This window comes from Rhinoraja longicauda, chromosome 1 (genome assembly GCF_053455715.1).
Source record: "Rhinoraja longicauda isolate Sanriku21f chromosome 1, sRhiLon1.1, whole genome shotgun sequence".
Taxonomy (NCBI): Eukaryota; Metazoa; Chordata; class Chondrichthyes; order Rajiformes; family Arhynchobatidae; genus Rhinoraja; species Rhinoraja longicauda.
In genome coordinates, this window is record NC_135953.1 from 7,946,914 (window position 1) to 7,965,460 (window position 18,547).

The 18,547-nt window shown below is 47.1% G+C and overlaps 1 protein-coding gene across 1 annotated transcript in view; it reads right to left on the minus strand.

The window, feature by feature from the left end:
- Nucleotides 1-397: 397 nt before the first annotated feature.
- LOC144597213 (sperm flagellar protein 1-like) overlaps nucleotides 398-18,547 on the minus strand; it is a 44,180-nt gene continuing 26,030 nt past the window's right edge. The window contains exons 5-7 of the mRNA XM_078406275.1: nucleotides 16,907-16,991; nucleotides 7,072-7,174; nucleotides 398-5,814 (exon numbers count right to left, since the gene is read on the minus strand). Coding sequence (XP_078262401.1) covers nucleotides 5,713-5,814; nucleotides 7,072-7,174; nucleotides 16,907-16,991 — 290 coding nt within the window. The 3' untranslated portion in view covers nucleotides 398-5,712. The remainder of the gene's footprint in view (nucleotides 5,815-7,071; nucleotides 7,175-16,906; nucleotides 16,992-18,547) is intronic.

An 18,547-nucleotide genomic window follows, 5' to 3' on the forward strand; every position in this document is an offset into this window, starting at 1 on the left:
GGGCCATCCTGTCCTTGGCAGAGCTGTTCCCAAACAAGACTGTAATGTTGCCGGACAGGATGCTCTCTACAGCCCCAGAGTAGAAGCAATGAAGGATCCTCAGAGACACTCTGAATTTCCTCAGCTGTCTAAGGTGGTAAAGGCGCTGCTTTGCCTTACCCACCAGTGCGGCAATGTGCGTTGTCCATGTCAGATCCTCTTTGACACACACTGAACTTTGTTTTTCTCGTTTATTATATTGTTTCCAGTGTACCATGTTTACACATTCTGTTGTGCTGCAGCAAGTAAGAATTTCATTGTTCTATCAGGGACATGTGACAATAAAACACTCTTGACACTATTTAGTTTCTAGTACGGGTACTGTTAAAGAAAATACATAAGGATTGGGTGAGGCATTCAAAGCTTTTTTATTTTATTTAAGAGCACCTAATACAATGGCCTTTTGGGCCAGAACAAAGATGAACGTGATCTTTTATGGTTTTTTCTATATGACCAATTAATTAACACATTACAGATGTCACAAAGGCACCAGCAAGCCTGCGTTATCAGACCGCTCTGACAACAGGTGCAAATCACAGACTGATGGGTGTGCCGGCTGTGAGCACAGGGTCCTGAGGAGGTTTACGAGAATGATCCCAGGAATGAGCTGGTTAACATATGATGAGCATTTGTCGGCATTGGGCCTGTACTCGCTGGAGTTTAGAAGATTGAAGGGAGACCTCATTGAAACGCACAGAATAGTGAAAGGCTTGGATAGAGTGGATGTGGAGAGGATGTTTCCACTGGTGGGAGAGTCTAGGACCAGAGGGCACAGCCTCGGAATAAAAGGACGCTCCTTTAGGAAGGAGATGAGGAATTTTTTCTCACAGAAGGCTGTGGAGGCCAAGTCAGTGGATATGTTATAAGGCAGGGATAGATAAATTCTTGATTAGTACGGGTGTCAGGGGCTATGGGGAGAAGGCCGGAGAATGCGGTTAGGAGGGAAAGATAGATCAGCCATGATTGAATGGCGGAGTAGACTTGATGGACTGAACTGTCGAATTCTGCTCCTCCCCCCTATGACCTTATGACAGACCGATGCATGGTCAGATGCACCACAGACAGACACATCCACGGGCTCTGATTTACAACAAAATCATCCACTGTGGCAGCTCTCAGAAATGTCCCGTTACCAATCGTCCATAGTCTCCGTTTCCCCTTTCTGATTTTAATTGTCTGCAGTAATAAAACTATGGTTTTAAATCATTGGAAAATAGTTCTAGATAGCTCTAGATCTAAGAATAAAGGGGAGGCCATTTAAAACTGAGGTGAGAAAAAAGCTTTTTCACCCAGAGAGTTGTGAATTTGGGGAATTCTCTGCCACAGAGGGCAGTGGAGGCAAATTCACGGGATGAATTTAAAAGAGAGTTAGATAGAGAGCTGTAGGGGCTATTAGAATCAAGGCATAAGGGGAGAAAGCAGGCACGGGTTACTGATTGTGGATGATCAGCCATGATCACAATGAATGGCGGTGCTGGCTCGAAGGACCAAATGGCCTCCTCCTGCACCTATTTTCTATGTTTCTATTAGTTTAGTTTAGAGATACAGCGCGGAAACCGGCCCTTCGGACCTCCGAGTCCGAGCCGACTAGCGATCTCCGCACGCTAGCACTATCCTACACACAGTAAAAGGATAAGCAGTTCTAAGTCAGATACATGAAATGGAGGCACGGTTAGTGCAGAGATGGAGTTGCTGCCTTACAGCACCTGAGTTCGATCCCGACTACGGGTGCTGCCCACATTCCAAAGACGTACAAGTTTGTTGGTTAATTGGCTTCGGTAAAGATTGTAAATGACCCCTAGTGTGTGTCGGATAGTGCTCGTGTACGGGGTCCTTTAGCGTAGTGTTCCTTCAGTTCCTCCATCACCCTAGGTCGTCTGTTCCCTAGTACATCTGGGAGATTGTTTGTGTCTTCCTTATTGATGCTGCCTGTCCCACTGAATTACTCCAGCATTTTGTGTGAACCAAAGTACCTGTTCAACTCGTCTGCCATTTCCCTGTTCCCTATAATAAATTCACCTGTTTCTGTTTTCAAGAGACCACTATACTGCGAATACTACGGACTTGTCCATTGTCAAAACCGCAGGACAGTGTACAGGGCGACACAGTGGTGCAGCGGTAGAGTTGCTGCCTCACAGCGCCAGAGACCCGGGTTCCATCCTGACTACAGGTGCTGTCTGTACGGAGTTTGTACGTTCTCCCCGTGACCTGCATGGGTTTTCTCCGGGTGCTCCGGTTTCCTCCCACACTCCAAAGATGTAGAGGTTTGCAGGTTAATTGGCTTCGGTAAAGATTGTAAATTAACCCTAGTGTGTGTAGGATAGTGCTAGTGTACGGGGTGACCACTGGTAGGCGAGGACTCGGTGGGACGAAGGGGCCTGTTTCCGCGCAGTATCTCTAAACTAAACCTAAACAAAATAACTTTACATGAATCTAATATTGTACACACAACTCTGAATCCTACATTGGTAAATGTCAATTGTCAGACACTGATAAAATGATTCCTAATAATTACAGTTCAAATCAAACTCTTTAAACAAGTATGCCAGTTACTAGGCAACTGAACACGACAAGCTATAAATGACTATGTATTTAACCAGCACGACGTCAGGCTAACATTGTAAATGTCCCAGGGAGATTATGATCTTGATTAAATGGTACTCAGAACAGCCTTGACAGGTTTTCTCGCATCCTGTCATCAGGGTTTAGGAACATGTTTCTTAGAAACATAGGAAATAGGTGCAGGAGGAGGCCATTTGGCCCATTGAGCCAGCACCGCCATTCATTGTGATCATGGCTGATCATCCACAATCAGTAACCCGTGCCTGCCTTCTCCCCATATCCCTTGATTCCACTAGCCCCTAGAGCTCTATCTTTTAAATTCATCCAGTGATTTGGCCTCCACTGCCTTCTGTGGCACAGAATTCCACAAATTCACAACTCTCTGGGTGAAAAAGTTTTTTCCTCATCTCAGTTTTAAATGGCCTCCCCTTTATTCTTAGACTGGTGGCCCCTGGTTCTGGACTCCCCCAACATCGGGAACATTTTCCCTGCATCTAGTTTGCCCAGTCGTTTTATAATTTTACAGGTTTCTGTAAGAAACCTTCCTAAAGCAGCATTACTCTCTGGTCAGAAGAAGGGAGTTGCTTATGTTCAGCTCATCTGACTCTGTAAAGAATAGCTCCTAGGATGTTGGCAACTTCAAGTTCTTGCAAAGGGCACATGCAAAGGCGTGCTGGAATGGACACAGTTGTGTATCTACCTGGTGCAGACGTTTGGTTGCTGCAATCCTGGGGAACGGTCTTTACACCGGCACGGTGGCTCAGCAGTGGAGTGGCTGCCTTACAGTGCCAGAGACCTGGGTTCGATCCCGACCACGGGTGCTGTCTGTTTGGAATTTGTACGTTCTCCCCGTGACCCGCGTGGGTTTTCTCCGGGGCCAATTAACCAACAAACTGTGCGTCGTTGGAGTGTGGGAGGAAAGCGGAGATCCCGGTAGAGCCGCTGCTTCACACTGCCAGAGACCCAGGTTCCATCCCGACCTCGGTTGTCTGTCTTTGAGGTGTTTGTATGTTCTCCCCTTGACCGCCTGGGCTTCCACCCGCATTCCAAAGATGTGTGGGTTTGTGGGTCAATTGCCTTCTGCACATTATCCCCAGTGTGTGTGGGGAGTAGATTGTTTTCTCTGGAACTGAGGTTGAGGGGAGACTGGGTAGAAATATATCAAACTAGGAGAGGCATAGATAGGGTAGACAGTCAGTTGTACAGGGCATTGGTGAGACCGCACCTGGAGTATTGTGTGCAGTTTTGGTCTCCTAATCTGAGGAAAGACGTTCTTGCCTTAGAGGGAGTACAGGGAAGGTTCACCAGATTGATCCCTGGGATGGCGGGACTTTCATATGAAGAAAGACTGGATAGACTCGGCTTGTACTCGCTGGAATTTAGAAGACTGAGGGGGGATCTTATAGAAACATATAAAATTCTTAAGGGGTTGGAGAGGCTAGATGCAGGAAGATTGTTCCCGATGTTTGGGGAGTCCAGAACCAGGGGTCACAGCTTAAGGATAAGGGGGAAGTCTTTTAGGACCGAGATGAGAAAACATTTCTTCACACAGAGTGGTGAGTCTGTGGAATTCTCTGCCACAGAAGGTAGTTGAGGCCAGTTCATTGGCTATATTTAAGAGGGAGTTAGATGTGGCCCTTGTGGCTAAAGGGATCAGGGGGTATGGAGAGAAGGCAGGTACAGGCTACTGAGCTGGATGATCAGCCATGATCATATTGAATGGCGGTGCAGGCTCGAAGGGCCGAATGGCCTACTCCTGCACCTATTTTCTATGTTTCTATGTCAGAACCTTTTTCCCCAGGGTGGAGGTGCCCAACACCAGAGGGCGTAGCTATACGATGAGGGGGGCAAAGTTTAATGGAGATGTGGGGGGCAAGTCTTTTACACAGAGGGTGGTGGGGGCCTGGACCGCATTGCCAGGGGTGGTGGTGAAAGCAGATATGATCGTGGTATTTAAGAGGCTTTTGGATAAGCACGTGGAAGTGCAGGGAATGGAGGAATTATGGATCGTGTGCAGGCAGATGAGACCTGTACATCTGGTCCCTGGTTCTGGACACCCCCAACATTGGGAACATTTTTCCTGCATCTAGCTTGCCCAGTCGTTTTATAATTTTATAGGTTTCTGTAAGAAACCTTCCTAAAGCAGCATTACTCTCTGGTCAGAAGTATATCACTTTATAGAGTCATAGAGTCATGGAGTGATACAGTGTGGAAACAGGCCCTTCGGCCCAATTTGCCCACACCGGCCAACAATGTCCCAGCTACACTCGTCCCACTTGTCTGTGCTTGGTCCATAACCCTCCAAACCTGTCCTATCCATGTACTTGTCCAACTGTTTCTTAACCGATGGAATGGTCCCAGCCTCAACTACCTCCTCTGGCAGCTTGTTCCATACACCTGCCACCCTCTGTGTGGAAAAAGTTACCCCTCAGATTCCTATTAAATCTTTTCCCCTTCACCTTGAACCTATGTCCTCTGGTCCTCGATTCCCCTACTCTAGGTAAAGGACTCTGTGCATCCACCCGATCTATTCCTCTTATGATTTTGTATACAAAATTAGTCAGAGTGTGGTGAATCTGTGGAATTCTTTGCCACAGAAGGCTGTGGAGGCCAAGTCAGTGGATATATTTAAGGCAGAGATTGATAGATTCTTGATCAGTACGGGTGTCAGGGGTTATGGGGAGAAGGCAGGAGAATGGGGTTAGGAGGGAGAGATAGATCAGCCATGAATGAATGGCGGAGTAGACTGGATGGGCCGAATGGCCTAATTCTACTCCTATTCCTTATGACCTTAACCTGGCATCATATTTGACACAAGCATGGTGGGCCGAGGGGACGTGTTCCAGTGTTGGACTGTTCTACGTTTCCTAAGCCCTCTATACTAACGCAATTCCTCTCTCTCCATTGATGCTGCCTGACCTGCTGACTATCTCCAGCGCTTTGGGTATTATTTGGGGGGGGTCTGCTATATATTTTTTCGACAGGCTGCTGGCTACTGGAGATTTCTTTTTACTTTCATTATTATTTCGTCTTAAAACATAATCTGTTTAAAATAAAAACTTGAAGGGGGTTGTCATGTCTTGCTTGTCAAGGGGAGGGATTAAGGCTTTTTTATCTCTGTTCAGCTGTCTGTAGGCGACGGGTGAGATCGTCGATTCGGACGTCTTTCAGGTACAGAAGGTGCTCAAGGCGACGAATTTTCACCTGAAGGATCTGAAAGATAATTTAGTTTAGCTTAGCTTAGAGATGCAGTGTAGAAACAGGCCCTTCGGCCCACCCAGTCCGCGCCGACCGCCGACCTCTGCATATTAACACTATCCTACGCACGCTAGGGCCAATTTACACTTCTACCAAGCCAATTAACCTACAAACCTGTACGTCTTTGGAGTGTGGGCGGAAACCAAAGATCTCAGAGAAAACCCACGCAGGTCACGGGGAGAACGTACAAACTCCGTACAGACAGGATGGGATGGTGAGAGGATGGTTCAGTTGCCGGGTGACAACAGGGAAGAAACCCGAAATAAAAGCAAAACAAGATTTTCAATAAGAAACCAGAATGGGATGAATCATGCTGCCATTCATTATTCTTATTTTTTTAAATTTATTTCGATTCGAAACGTCACCCATTCCTTCTCTCCCAAGATGCTGCCTGACCCGCTGAGTTACTCCAGCATTTTGTGTCTACCTCCGGACAATGTACGTCCGGATGCCCGGGCGATGCCTGGCGGAGGTTGCATAGCAACCCGCCTCCCGGCCCGGGCGGCCGCCATTGTGGAGCGGGAGCACGTGGCCGTTGGCTGGGTGAGGTCACAGGGGGCCTAATTTGAGGAAGGACATCCTTGTAAATTGAGGCAGTGCAGCGTAGGTTCACGAGATTGATCCCTGGGATGGTGGGACTGTCATATGAGGAAAGATTGAAAAGACTAGGCATGTATTCACTGGAGTTTAGAAGGATGAGAGGGGATCTTATAGAAACATATAAAATTATAAAAGGACTGGACAAGCTAGATGCAGGAAAAATGTTCCCAATGTTGGGGGAGTCCACAACCAGGGGCCACAGTCTTAGAATAAAGGGGAGGCCATTTAAAACTGAGGTGAGAAGGAACTTTTTCACCCAGAGAGTTGTGAATTTGTGGAATTCTCTGCCACAGAGGGCAGTGGAAGCCAAATCACTGGATGGATTTAAGAGAGAGTTGGATAGATCTCTCGGGGCTAGTGGAATCAAGGGATATGGTGAGAAGGCAGGCACGGGTTATTGATTGTGGACGATCAGCCATGATCATAATGGATGGCAGTGCTGGCTCGAAGGGCCGAATGGCCTCCTCCTGCACCTATTTTCTATGTCTATGTTTCTATGGGCGCGGGGCGATGACGTCACCTTGTCCCTTATTTGGGAGTGAGAAAGTTGGCAACGCTAGGTAATTGTGACGCAGTTGACTGGAAATGAAACACCTCGTCTTTTGTCCCTACCTGGACGGTTTCTCGAAAAGCCAGCAGGGCTTGCTCTTTCTCCTCCATCAGGATCCTGACCTCTGGGCTCAGCTGTGCATAACCGAGCTGTGCCTTTGTGTTGCTGCAAGTAAAGAGAACATCTCTATCACGGACCAAGACCAGCTAAAGAATGTTGCAGAAATCAGATAAGACATTCCACAGACAAATCCAAATACAATTACCAATCACAAAACACAAAGAGTCAGAGCAACTCGGCTGGTCAGGCAAGGAACTGCAGATGGTGGAATTTTGCATTGAACACAAATTTAAGATGCTCCATAACTTAGAGTCCCAGTGTTGTGGAGTCAGACGGCATGGAAAGAGGCCCTTCTGCCCAACTTGCCCAAACCGATCAACAGAGAACAATGCTGAACCACTATCTACCTCTGATGTCTCTTGGACTATCCTTGACCAGACTTTGCTGGCTTTACTCTGCACTAAATGTTATTCCCTTATCATGTATCTATACACTGTAAATGGATTGATTGTAATCATGTATTGTATTTCTGCTGACTGGACAGCACGCAACAAAAAGCTTTTCACTGTACCTCGGTACACGTGACAATAAACTAAACGGAACACATGTCCCATCTACACTAGTCCCACTTGCTTGCGTTTGGCCCATGTCCCGATAAACCTGTCCCATCCATGTGTCCAACTGTTTCTTAAACGTTGGGATGGTCCCAGCCTCAACTACCTCCTCTGGCAGCTCGTTCCATACACCCACCACCCTTTGTGTGAAAACGTTACCCCTCAGATTCCTATTAAGTCTTTTCCGCATCACCTTAAGCCTATGTTCTCTGGTCCTCAATTCACCTACTCTGGGCAAAAGACCGGGTACAACTACTCAATCTATTCCTCTCATGATTTTTTTGTACACCTCGATAAGATCACCCCTCATCTTCCTGCATTCCAGGGCATAGTCCCAAGAGACCCAGCCTAAACTTCTCCCGATAGCTCAGACCCTCTAGTCCTGGCAACATCCTCGTAAATGTCCTTCTAATTCTCATTGACTATTTGAGGGCTTGTGGTACACTCCCAACAAGGTGATCATTGCCTTTTGTCACAGACGCATACTTGTCCAGATTCAGGAACAGTTTCTCCAGATTCAGGGACAGTTTCTTCCCGGCTGTTATCAGGCAGCTGAACCATCCTATTACCAACTCGTTGGCGGTCCTGACCTACCACATTCCTCATTGGAGACACTCGGACTATCTTTAATTGGACTTTACTGGACTTTATCTTGCACTAAACTTTATTCCCTTTATCATATCATATCATATCATATATATACAGCCGGAAACAGGCCTTTTCGGCCCACCAAGTCCGCGCCGCCCAGCGATCCCCGCACATTAACACTATCCTACACCCACTAGGGACAATTTTTACATTTACCCAGCCAATTAACCTACATACCTCTACGTCTTTGGAGTGTGGGAGGAAACCGAAGATCTCGGAGAAAACCCACGCAGGTCACGGGGAGAACGTACAAACTCCTTACAGTGCAGCACCCGTAGTCAGGATCGAACCTGAGTCTCCGGCGCTGCATTCGCTGTAAAGCAGCAACTCTACCGCTGCGCTACCGTGCCGCCCAATGGTATCCTGCAATGGTATTCTGTAAACGGCTTGGTAGCAACCACGTATAGTCTTCCCACTGACTGGATAGCACGCGACGAAAAGCTTTTCACTTTACCATATAACCATATAACCATATAACAATTACAGCACGGAAACAGGCCCGTCCGGCCCTACCAGTCCACGCCGACCACTCTCTCTGACCTAGTCTCATCTACCTGCTCTCAGACCATAACCCTCCAATCCCCTCCCATCCATATACCTATCCAATTTACTCTTAAATAATAAAATCGAGTCTGCCTCCACCACTTCCACCGGAAGCCCATTCCATACAGCCACCACCCTCTGAGTAAAGAAGTTACCCCTTATGTTACCCCTAAACTTTAGTCCCTTAATTCTGAAGTTATGTCCCCTTGTTGGAATCTTCCCCACTCTCAAAGGGAAAAGCCTACCCACGTCAAATCTGTCAGTCCCTCTTAAAATTTTAAAAACCTCTATCAAGTCCCCCCTCAACCTTCTACGCTCCAAAGAATAAAGACCCAACCAGTTCAACCTCTCTCTGTAGCTTAAGTGCTGAAACCCAGGCAACATTCTAGTAAATCTCCTCTGTACCCTCTCCATTTTGTCGACATCCTTCCTATAATTTGGCGACCAGAACTGCACACTGTCACTTGTACCTCGGTACAAGTGACAATAAACTAAACAAAACTGAACCAAATTCGACTTGATGTGTAGGAAAGAAAACTGCAGATGCTGGTTTGAATCGATGGTAGACACAAAATGCTGGAGTAACTCAGCGGGTCAGGCAGCAGCTCTGGAGAAAAGGAATGGGTGATGTTCCGGGTCAAAACCCTTCATCAATCTGAAGAAGGGTCGAGACTCGAAACGTCACCCATTCCTTCTCTCCAGAGATTCTGCCTGACCCGCTGAGTTACTCCAGCATTTTGTGTCTACCTTAAATTCGACTTGAGTTCCTTGACTCCATGTTTCAGGTAAATGACTATGGAACACTTACAGTAATGTAGGATCTATAAAGTGACGGGAAAGTGACGCCAAACTGCAATAGCTTCAGGCTATATGAAACGTTTCACAATGCAATGACGGGTGACAATATAACTGGAATTCCAGATCAGTGGGCAAGGCGAATGGCCACTCCCTTGGCAGCATCTAGGAGAGAGGGAATGGATGACGTTTCGGGTCGAGACCCTTCTTCAGACTGATGTGTCGAGACCCTTCTTCAGAGTCTGAAGAAGGGTCTCGACCCGAAACGTCACCCATTCCCTCTCTCCTAGATGCTGCCTGACCTGCTGAGTTACTCCAGCATTTTGTGATACCTATTGTGATACAATAAGATAATTAAATGTCACATAACATACAGTAAATAGAGCCATCGAGCCATTTACTCAGGGGAGAGGAATCAGGAAACATGGGACATAGGTTTAAAGTGAGGGGGGGAAAGATTTAATTGGGCCCTGAAAAGCACTATCTTCACCCAGGAGGTGGTGGGTACATGGAATTAGCTGCCAGAGGAGGTAGTTGAGTCAAGTAAACATAGAAAATAAGTGCAGGAGTAGGCCATTCGGCCCTTCGAGCCAGCACCGCCATTTAATATGATCAGGGCTGAACATCTAAAGTCAGTATCCCGTTCCTGCTTTCTCCCCATATCCCTCAATTCTGTTAGCCCTAAGAAATATATACAACTCTCTTTTGAATACATCCAATGAATTGGCCTCCACTGCCTTCTGTTGCAGAGAATTCCAAGGATTCACAACTCTCCGGGTGAAAAAGTTTTTCATCATCTCAGTCCTAAATGGCCGACCACTTATTCTTAAACTGTGACCCCTGGTTCTGGACACCCCCAACATTGGGAACATGTTTCCTGCATCTAGCTTGCCCAGTCATTTTATAATTTTATAGCTGCCCAAGCGAAATATGAGATGCTGTTCCTCCAATAATCATACCATACACAATAACAATGTTTAAAAGGCAGGTACATGGATAGAAAAGGTTTAGAGGGATATGGGACAAATGTGGGCAAATGGGACTAATTCACTGTACCTCGTTCCACGTGACAATAAACTAAACCAAACTAAGAATAAAGGGGAGGCCATTTAAAACTGAGGTGAGAAAAAACTTTTTCACCCAGAGAGTTATGAATTTGTGGAATTCTCTGCCACAGAAGGCAGTGGAGGCCAATTCACTGGATGAATTTAAAAGAGAGTTAGATAGAGCTCTAGGGGCTAGTGGAATCAAGGGACACATGGAGAAGGCAGGCACAGGTTACTGATTGTGGATGATCAGCCATGATCACAATGAATGGCAGTGCTGGCTCGAAGGGCCAAATGGCCTCCTCCTGCACCAATTTTCTATGTTTCTATGTTTCTAAACTAACTTAGAAGGGATGTCTTGGTTGGATTGGGCGAGTTGCCCGTTTTCATGATGTATGACTCTATGACTGGGAGTCATAGTCACAAGGCACAGAGGCAGGTCCTACTTTGCTAACAAAGTATCCCTGCTAACCTTATTGCCAATTACACTAACCCATCTGCACGCATTTGAACTATTTCCTTGAATGAATGAATGAATTATTGCCACATGTGAGAAGTCACAGTGAAATTCTTTGTTTTGCATACCCAAGTTATGCAAAAAGTCACCACATAAAGGGCGCCGACAGTTTTAACGTATCCCGCGCCAGGTCCTCCTTAGTTCTTCCCCCCACTCCCACGCAGGGACCTCCTTCCACGTCTTGCCAGGTTAAATGCCTCTTAAATGTAAAGGCCTCGTAAAATTATTCTTTTTTAAACGAAGAGTTGGCCATGAAACATAGAACCGTACAGCACGCAACAGGCCCTTCGGCCAACAAAGTCATAAGGTCATAAGTGATAGGAGAAGAATTAGGCCGTTCGGCCCATCAAGTCTACTCCGCCATTCAACCATTGCTGATCTATCTCTCCCTCCTAGCCCCATTCTCCTGCTTTCTCCCCATAACTCCTGACATCCATACTAATCAAGAATCTACCTATTTAAAAAATATCCATTGACTTGGCCTCCACAGCCTTCTGTGACAAAGAATTCCATAAATTCACCACCCTCTGACCAAAGAAATTCCTCCTCATCTCCTTTCTAAAGGAACGTCCTTTAATTCTGAGGCTGTGCCCTCTAGTCCTAGACTCTCTCACTAGCGGAAACATCCTCTCCACATCCACTCTATTCAAGCCTTTGATAAAAAATATCTGCTAGAGTTTTGCCCATAGAGACATTCATGCTCTATTGAAGAATTCCCTTCCATTATCTAGTTACACACAAGGGGAGAGAAGTCTTGAAGCCACACAGTTTAGCTTTGTCTATTTTAGAGATACAGAGCCAAACCAGGCCCTTCGGCCCGAGTCCGCGCCGACCAGCGATCTTTGTACACGAGCGCTTTCCTACACACCTGGGACCATTAACAATTTTTACCAAAACCAATGAACCTACGAACCTGCACGTCTTTGGAGTGAGGGAGGAAACCAGAGCACTTAGGGGAATCCCATGTGGTCATGGGGAGAACATAAAACTCTGTATGGACAGCACCCATAGTCAGGATTGAACCTGGGTTTTTAGATCTGTAAGGCAGCAACTCTACCGCTGCGCCACCGTGCCACCCACAGCTTGGTGGCTAACTTACATACACTGATCAGCCAAAACATCATGACCTGATGAGCCAAAATATTATCACCACCTGCCTAATATCAATCAATCAATCAATCAATTTTTATTTGTATAGCACATTTAAAAACAACCCACGTTGACCAAAGTGCTGTACATCTGATTAGGTACTAAGGAAAAAAAAAACACAAAAAAAAAAACATACAGTAGCACGCAAACAGTTCACAGCGCCTCCTCAATGAGCCTCAAACGCTAGGGAGTAGAAATAGGTTTTGAGCCTGGACTTAAAGGAGTCGATGGAGGGGGCAGTTCTGATGGGGAGAGGGATGCTGTTCCACAGTCTAGGAGCTGCAACCGCAAAAGCGCGGTCACCCCTGAGCTTAAGCCTAGACCGCGGGATAGTGAGTAACCCCAAGTCGGCCGACCTGAGGGACCTGGAGTTAGAGAGGGGGGTTAGAAGATTTTTGATGTAGGGGGGGAATGTCCATTTAGGGCTTTATACGTGAATAGGAGGAGCTTGAAGTTGATTCTGTACCGTACAGGGTGCCAGTGGAGAGAGGCCAGAATCGGGGTGATGTGGTCCCTTTTACGGGTACCTGTCAGGAGTCTCGCTGCGGCGTTTTGGACCAGTTGCAGGCGGGACAGGGAAGATTGGCTGATCCCAGTGTATAGGGAGTTGCAGTAGTCTAGGCGGGAGGAAATGAAAGCGTGAATGATTTTTTCTGTGTCGTCGAATTGGAGGAAAGGTTTGATTTTAGCTATGGTTCGAAGTTGGAAGAAGCTGGCTTTTACCACAGTGTTGACTTGCTTATCAAATTTTAATGCAGAGTCAAATATCATGCCGAGGCTTTTGACATGCGGTTTGACTAGGCAGGATAGACTGGTTAGACTGGTTGTTGGGTTTCAGGGGGAGGTAAAGCTGAGTGTCATCGGCATGCTATCAGGCAACTGAACCATCCTACCAACCATCAGAGCGCGGTCCTGAACTACCATCTACCTCATTGGAGACCCTCAAACTATCTTATAATAAGACTTTACTGGCTTTATCTTGCACTAAACGTTATACCCTTATCATGTATTTTTGTACACTGTAAACGGCTCGATTGTAATCGTGTGTTGTCTTTCCGTTGACTGGTTAGCGCGCAACAAAAGCTTTTCACTGTACCTCGGCACACGCGATAATAAACTAAACTCCAAAGACGTACAGGTTTTTTTGGGTTAATTGGCTTGGTATAATTGTAAATTGTCCTGAGTGTGTGATAGTGCTAGTGTGTGGGGATCGCCGGTCGGTGCGGACTCGGTGTAGTTCCCTCACTATAGTGTCCACTAGTGTACCCCCCTCACAGTAGTGTCCACTAGTGTAGCCCCCCCGTTATAGTGTCCACTAGTGTACCCCCCCTCACTATAGTGTCCACTAGTGTACCCCCCTCACTGTAGTGTACACTAGTGTAGCCCCTCTGCACTATAGTGTCCACTAGTGTAGCTCCCCTCACTATAGTGTCCACTAGTGTACCCCCCTCACTACAGTGTCCACTAGTGTAGCCCCCCCGCACTATAGTGTCCGCTAGTGTAGCCCCCCTCACTATAGTGTCCACTAGTGTACCCCCCTCACTACAGTGTCCACTAGTGTAGCCTCCCCTCACTATAGTGTCCACTAGTGTACCCCCCTCACTACAGTGTTCACTAGTGTAGCCCCCCCTGCTATAGTGTCCACTAGTGTAGCCCCCTCACTATAGTGTTCACTAGTGTAGCCCCTCACTATAGTGTCTACTAGTGTACCCCCCTCACTACAGTGTCCACTAGTGTACCCCCCCCTCACTACAGTGTCCACTAGTGTAGCTCCCCCACTATAGTGTCCACTAGTGTAGCCCCCTCACTGGACCTCACCATCTCCATCACAGGAGACAGACTAGTGACTGACATCTACTATAAACCCACTGACTTGCGCAGCTATCTGGACTACATGGAGAGTTGTGACACCATAGTTTAACTGTAAAAAAGCATCTTAGATTATCCTATAGGGTCACCATTAACAGAACCTGAAATGGGGTTTTCCAAGGAGACCAGGTGCAGTATTTGCTCTCGCTGGCAGTCTGTTTGTCCTTTGTCCTTTTTGTTTGTGTGTTGGTGGTGGGGTGTTTTGTTTTGGTTGTGTATGTGGGGGTGGGGGTGGGGGGGGGTGGGGGTGGGGGGGGTGGGGGGGGGGGGTGGTGAGGGTGGGTGGGTGTGTGGGGGGGGGGGGGGTGGTGAGGGTGGGTGGGTGTGTGGGGGGGGGAAATCTTTCTTTTTTTTTAGGTCTCTTCCGCAGGGCCTTCCATCACCCGGCGCGGCTCGGCCGCGGGACTGAACAGCGCCCGGTGCGGCTCGGCCGCAGGGCCTTCCATCGCCCGGTGCGGCACGGCTGTGGGACACCATTCTGCTTTAGTTAAACATTTTGTTCAAGATGGCCGCGCCGTTGTGTTTGGCTGCCTGTCACTGTATGTTGTTTCTTTTTTTTTTTTCCTAATCAGATGTGCAGCACTTTGGTCAACGTGGGTTGTTTTTAAATGTGCTATACAAATAAAATTGACTTGACTTGACTTGATAGCAGTGGAAAGAAATGCCGTGCCTTTGAATGATTTGGCCAAGGGGGAGCATGTATAGAGAGAAGAGAATGGGGCCTAGGATGGAGCCTTGTGGAACTCCGCAGGAGAGGCTAGCTGGAGCAGAGGAATAACTGCCTATGTTGATGGCGAAACTCCTATCTTTGAGGTACGAAGCGAACCAGCTCAGGGCAGTGCCATCAATACCAACCGCGTACCGGAGACGGTCAATAAGGATGGTGTGGTCCACTGTATCAAACGCTGCGCTGAGGTCGAGAAGGAGCAGGATTGCACAGTCGCCGGTGTCGATGGCGAGAAGCAGGTCGTTGTGTACCTTCAACAAGGCAGACTCTGTGCTGTGGTGGGCTCTGAAACCTGACTGGAACCTTTCCAGGATGGTGTTTTGGTGCAGGTAGGGCACTAATTGGTTTAGAATTGCCTTTTCAAGGACTTTTGACAGGAATGGCAGTTTGGAAATGGGTCTGTAGTTGCTTGGCAAGGTGGGGTCTAGGTTAGGTTTTTTCAGTAGGGGCTGGACCACCGCGTGCTTGAAACTGGTTGGAACAGTGCCAGTGGCCAGAGAACTGTTGATAATAGAGAGGATGCTGGGACCGGCTATTGCAATGACATCCTTCAGAAGGGCAGTGGGGGCAGGATCAAGAGGGCAGGTTGCAGGTTTCATAGCGGAGACAAGCTTTGCAAGGGAGGATAGAGTGACGGGTTGGAAGCAGTCCAATTTAGATGAACAGACTAGTGAGACAGCTAGGTCACGGGTGGGAGGGGAAATGTTAATTCTAATGTTCTCAACTTTGTTGGTGAAAAATTTAGCGAATTCTTCGCACTTAGCAGGGGACCCAACTAAGCTGGTACTGGGGGCGGGACATATGACAGAGGTAATTGTTCTAAATAGGACCTTGGAGTTATGAGAGTTTTTGGAAATAAGGTCGGAGAAGTATTGTGCTCTAGCAGACTTTACTGCTTCCTGGTATTTGAGAAGATTGTTTCTCAGAATTTCGAAGGAAATTTGAAGCTTGTCACATTTCCACCTCCTTTCTGATTTTCTGCACTCCCTTCTTAGGGCTTTGGTGGTGTCATTGAGCCACGGCCGACCTTTGGACTTAGGCTTTTTCATTTTAAGGGGAGCGATAGAATCCAGGATGGAAGAGCAAGTGATATTAAATAAAGAGGCGAGATCCTCAGTGCTGAGATGGGGGGGAGAGGCCTCAATAGTGCAGATGTTGGGGGCAGCTGTGAGAGCCTCGGAGAATTTACTGGCTGTCAATGAATTTATGTCGCGGGAGTAGCGAACAGGGAGATGAGATTTTGCGGGAGATAAAGGCAGAGATGCGTCAAAAATGATAGCGCTGTGGTCCGATAGACAGGCTTCAGTAGTTTCAATGTTGTTGATTGGGAATCCGGACTGGATTCTGTTGGTCCTCCGTGTGTATGGAGTTCTGTACGGAGGACCAATATGCTGTTGGTCCTCCGTGTGCAGTCCATACGCAGCAGGGTGCGATGCACTGTGTATTGTGACACATTCCTCCCGTGACCACCATTACACTTTTCTGTGACTTGTGCCACAGTCGACCTTCTATCGGTTCGGACCAGACGGAATAGCCTTCGTTGCCCTGGCGCATCGATGAGCCTTGGGCGCCCAACACCCTGTCCCTCCTCGGACCACTGTCGATCGGTACTCACCACTGCTGACCGGGAGCACCCCACAAGCCTTACCGTTTCAGAGATGCTCTGACACAGTCATCTGGCCATAACAATTTGGGCCTTGTCAAAGTCGCTCAGGTCTTTACTCCTGCCCCTTTCTCCTGCATCCAACACATCAACTTCAAGAACTGACTGTTTACTTGCTACCTAATATATCCCACCCTTTGACAGGTGCCATGGTAACAAGATAATAATCAATGTTATTCACTTTGCCTGTCAGTGGTCATAATGTTTTGGCGGATCGGTGTATTTACCCTCCATTCTTCCACATACCCTTAATGGGTTGGCAGTACCTTTTGGTGTGGTCAGCTTGTAGTTGAATATAGTGATGGTTCCCTGTTGCATTCCCCCTTGTCCTTGGAGATGCTGGAAACCGACCTTAAGGTATGCAATGAAAATGAAATGTCAATGCACTGGCAGGTCTTCAATAACAGTTTTCAAACAGATGGTCTTGAAACTTAATTTAATTCAGTTTAGCTTATTGTCAGGTGTACAGTGAAAAGCTTTTTGCTGCGTGCTATCCAGTTAAGGGACAGACGGTACATGATTATAATCGAGCCGTCCACAGTGTACAGATACAGGATAAAGGGAGTCAATAGACAATAGACAATAGGTGAGGAGTAGGCCATTCGGCCCTTCGAGCCAGCACCACCATTCAATGTGATCATGGCTGATCACTCTCAATCAGTACCCCGTTCCTGCCTTCTCCCCATACCCCCTCACTCCGCTATCCTTAAGACCTCTATCCAGCTCTCTCTTGAAAGCATCCAACGAACTGGCCTCCACTGCCTTCTGAGGCAGAGAATTCCACACCTTCACCACTCTCTGACTGAAAAAGTTTTTCTTCATCTCCGTTCTAAATGGCCTACCCCTTATTCTTAAACTGTGGCCCCTTGTTCTGGACTCCCCCAACATTGGGAACATGTTTCCTGCCTCTAACGTGTCCAACCCCTTAATAATCTTATACGTTTCGATAAGATCTCCTCTCATCCGTCTAAATTCCAGTGTATACAAGCCTAGTCGCTCCAGTCTTTCAACATATGAGAGTCCCGCCATTCCGGGAATTAACCTAGTGAACCTACGCTGCACACCCTCAATAGCAAGAATATCCTTCCTGACTTGGAGGGAAAAAAACTGCAGATGCTGCTTTAAACAGAATGTAGACAAAAATATCCTTCATCAAATTTAGAGACCAAAACTGCACACAGTACTCCAGGTGCGGTCTAAGGAGCTGACAGTTGAATCTTGTATTCAGCATTGTTGCCAATAATGTGTCCTCCTGACCTATTCGACACTTAAAGCAGAGTTTTCTGTAAATTCGCTTTGTACTAGGGCCCTGTACAACTGCAGAACTACCTCTTTGCTCCTATACTCAACTCCTCTTGTTATGAAGGCCAACATTCCATTGGCTTTCTTCACTGCCTGCTGTACCTGCATGCTTCCTTTCAGTGACTGATGCACTAGGACACCCAGATCTCGTTGTACGTTCCCTGTTCCTAACTTGACACCATTCAGATAATACTCTGCCTTCCTATTCTTACCACCAAAGTGGATAACCTCACACTTATCCACATTAAACTGCATCTGCCATGCATCCGCCCACTCACACAACCTGTCCAAGTCACCCTGCAACCTCATAGCATCCTCCTCACAGTTCATACTACCACCCAGCTTTGTATCATCTGCAAATTTGCTAATGGTACTTTTAATCCCTTCATCCAAGTCATTAATGTATATTGTAAATAGCTGCGGTCCCAGCACCGAGCCTTGCGGTACCCCACTAGTTACTGCCTGCCATTCTGAAAGGGACCCATTTATCCCCATTCTTTGCTTTCTGTCTGTCAACCAATTTTCTATCCATGTCAGGACCCTACCTCCAATACCATGTGCTCTAATTATGCCCACTAATCTCCTATGTGGAACCTTGTCAAAGG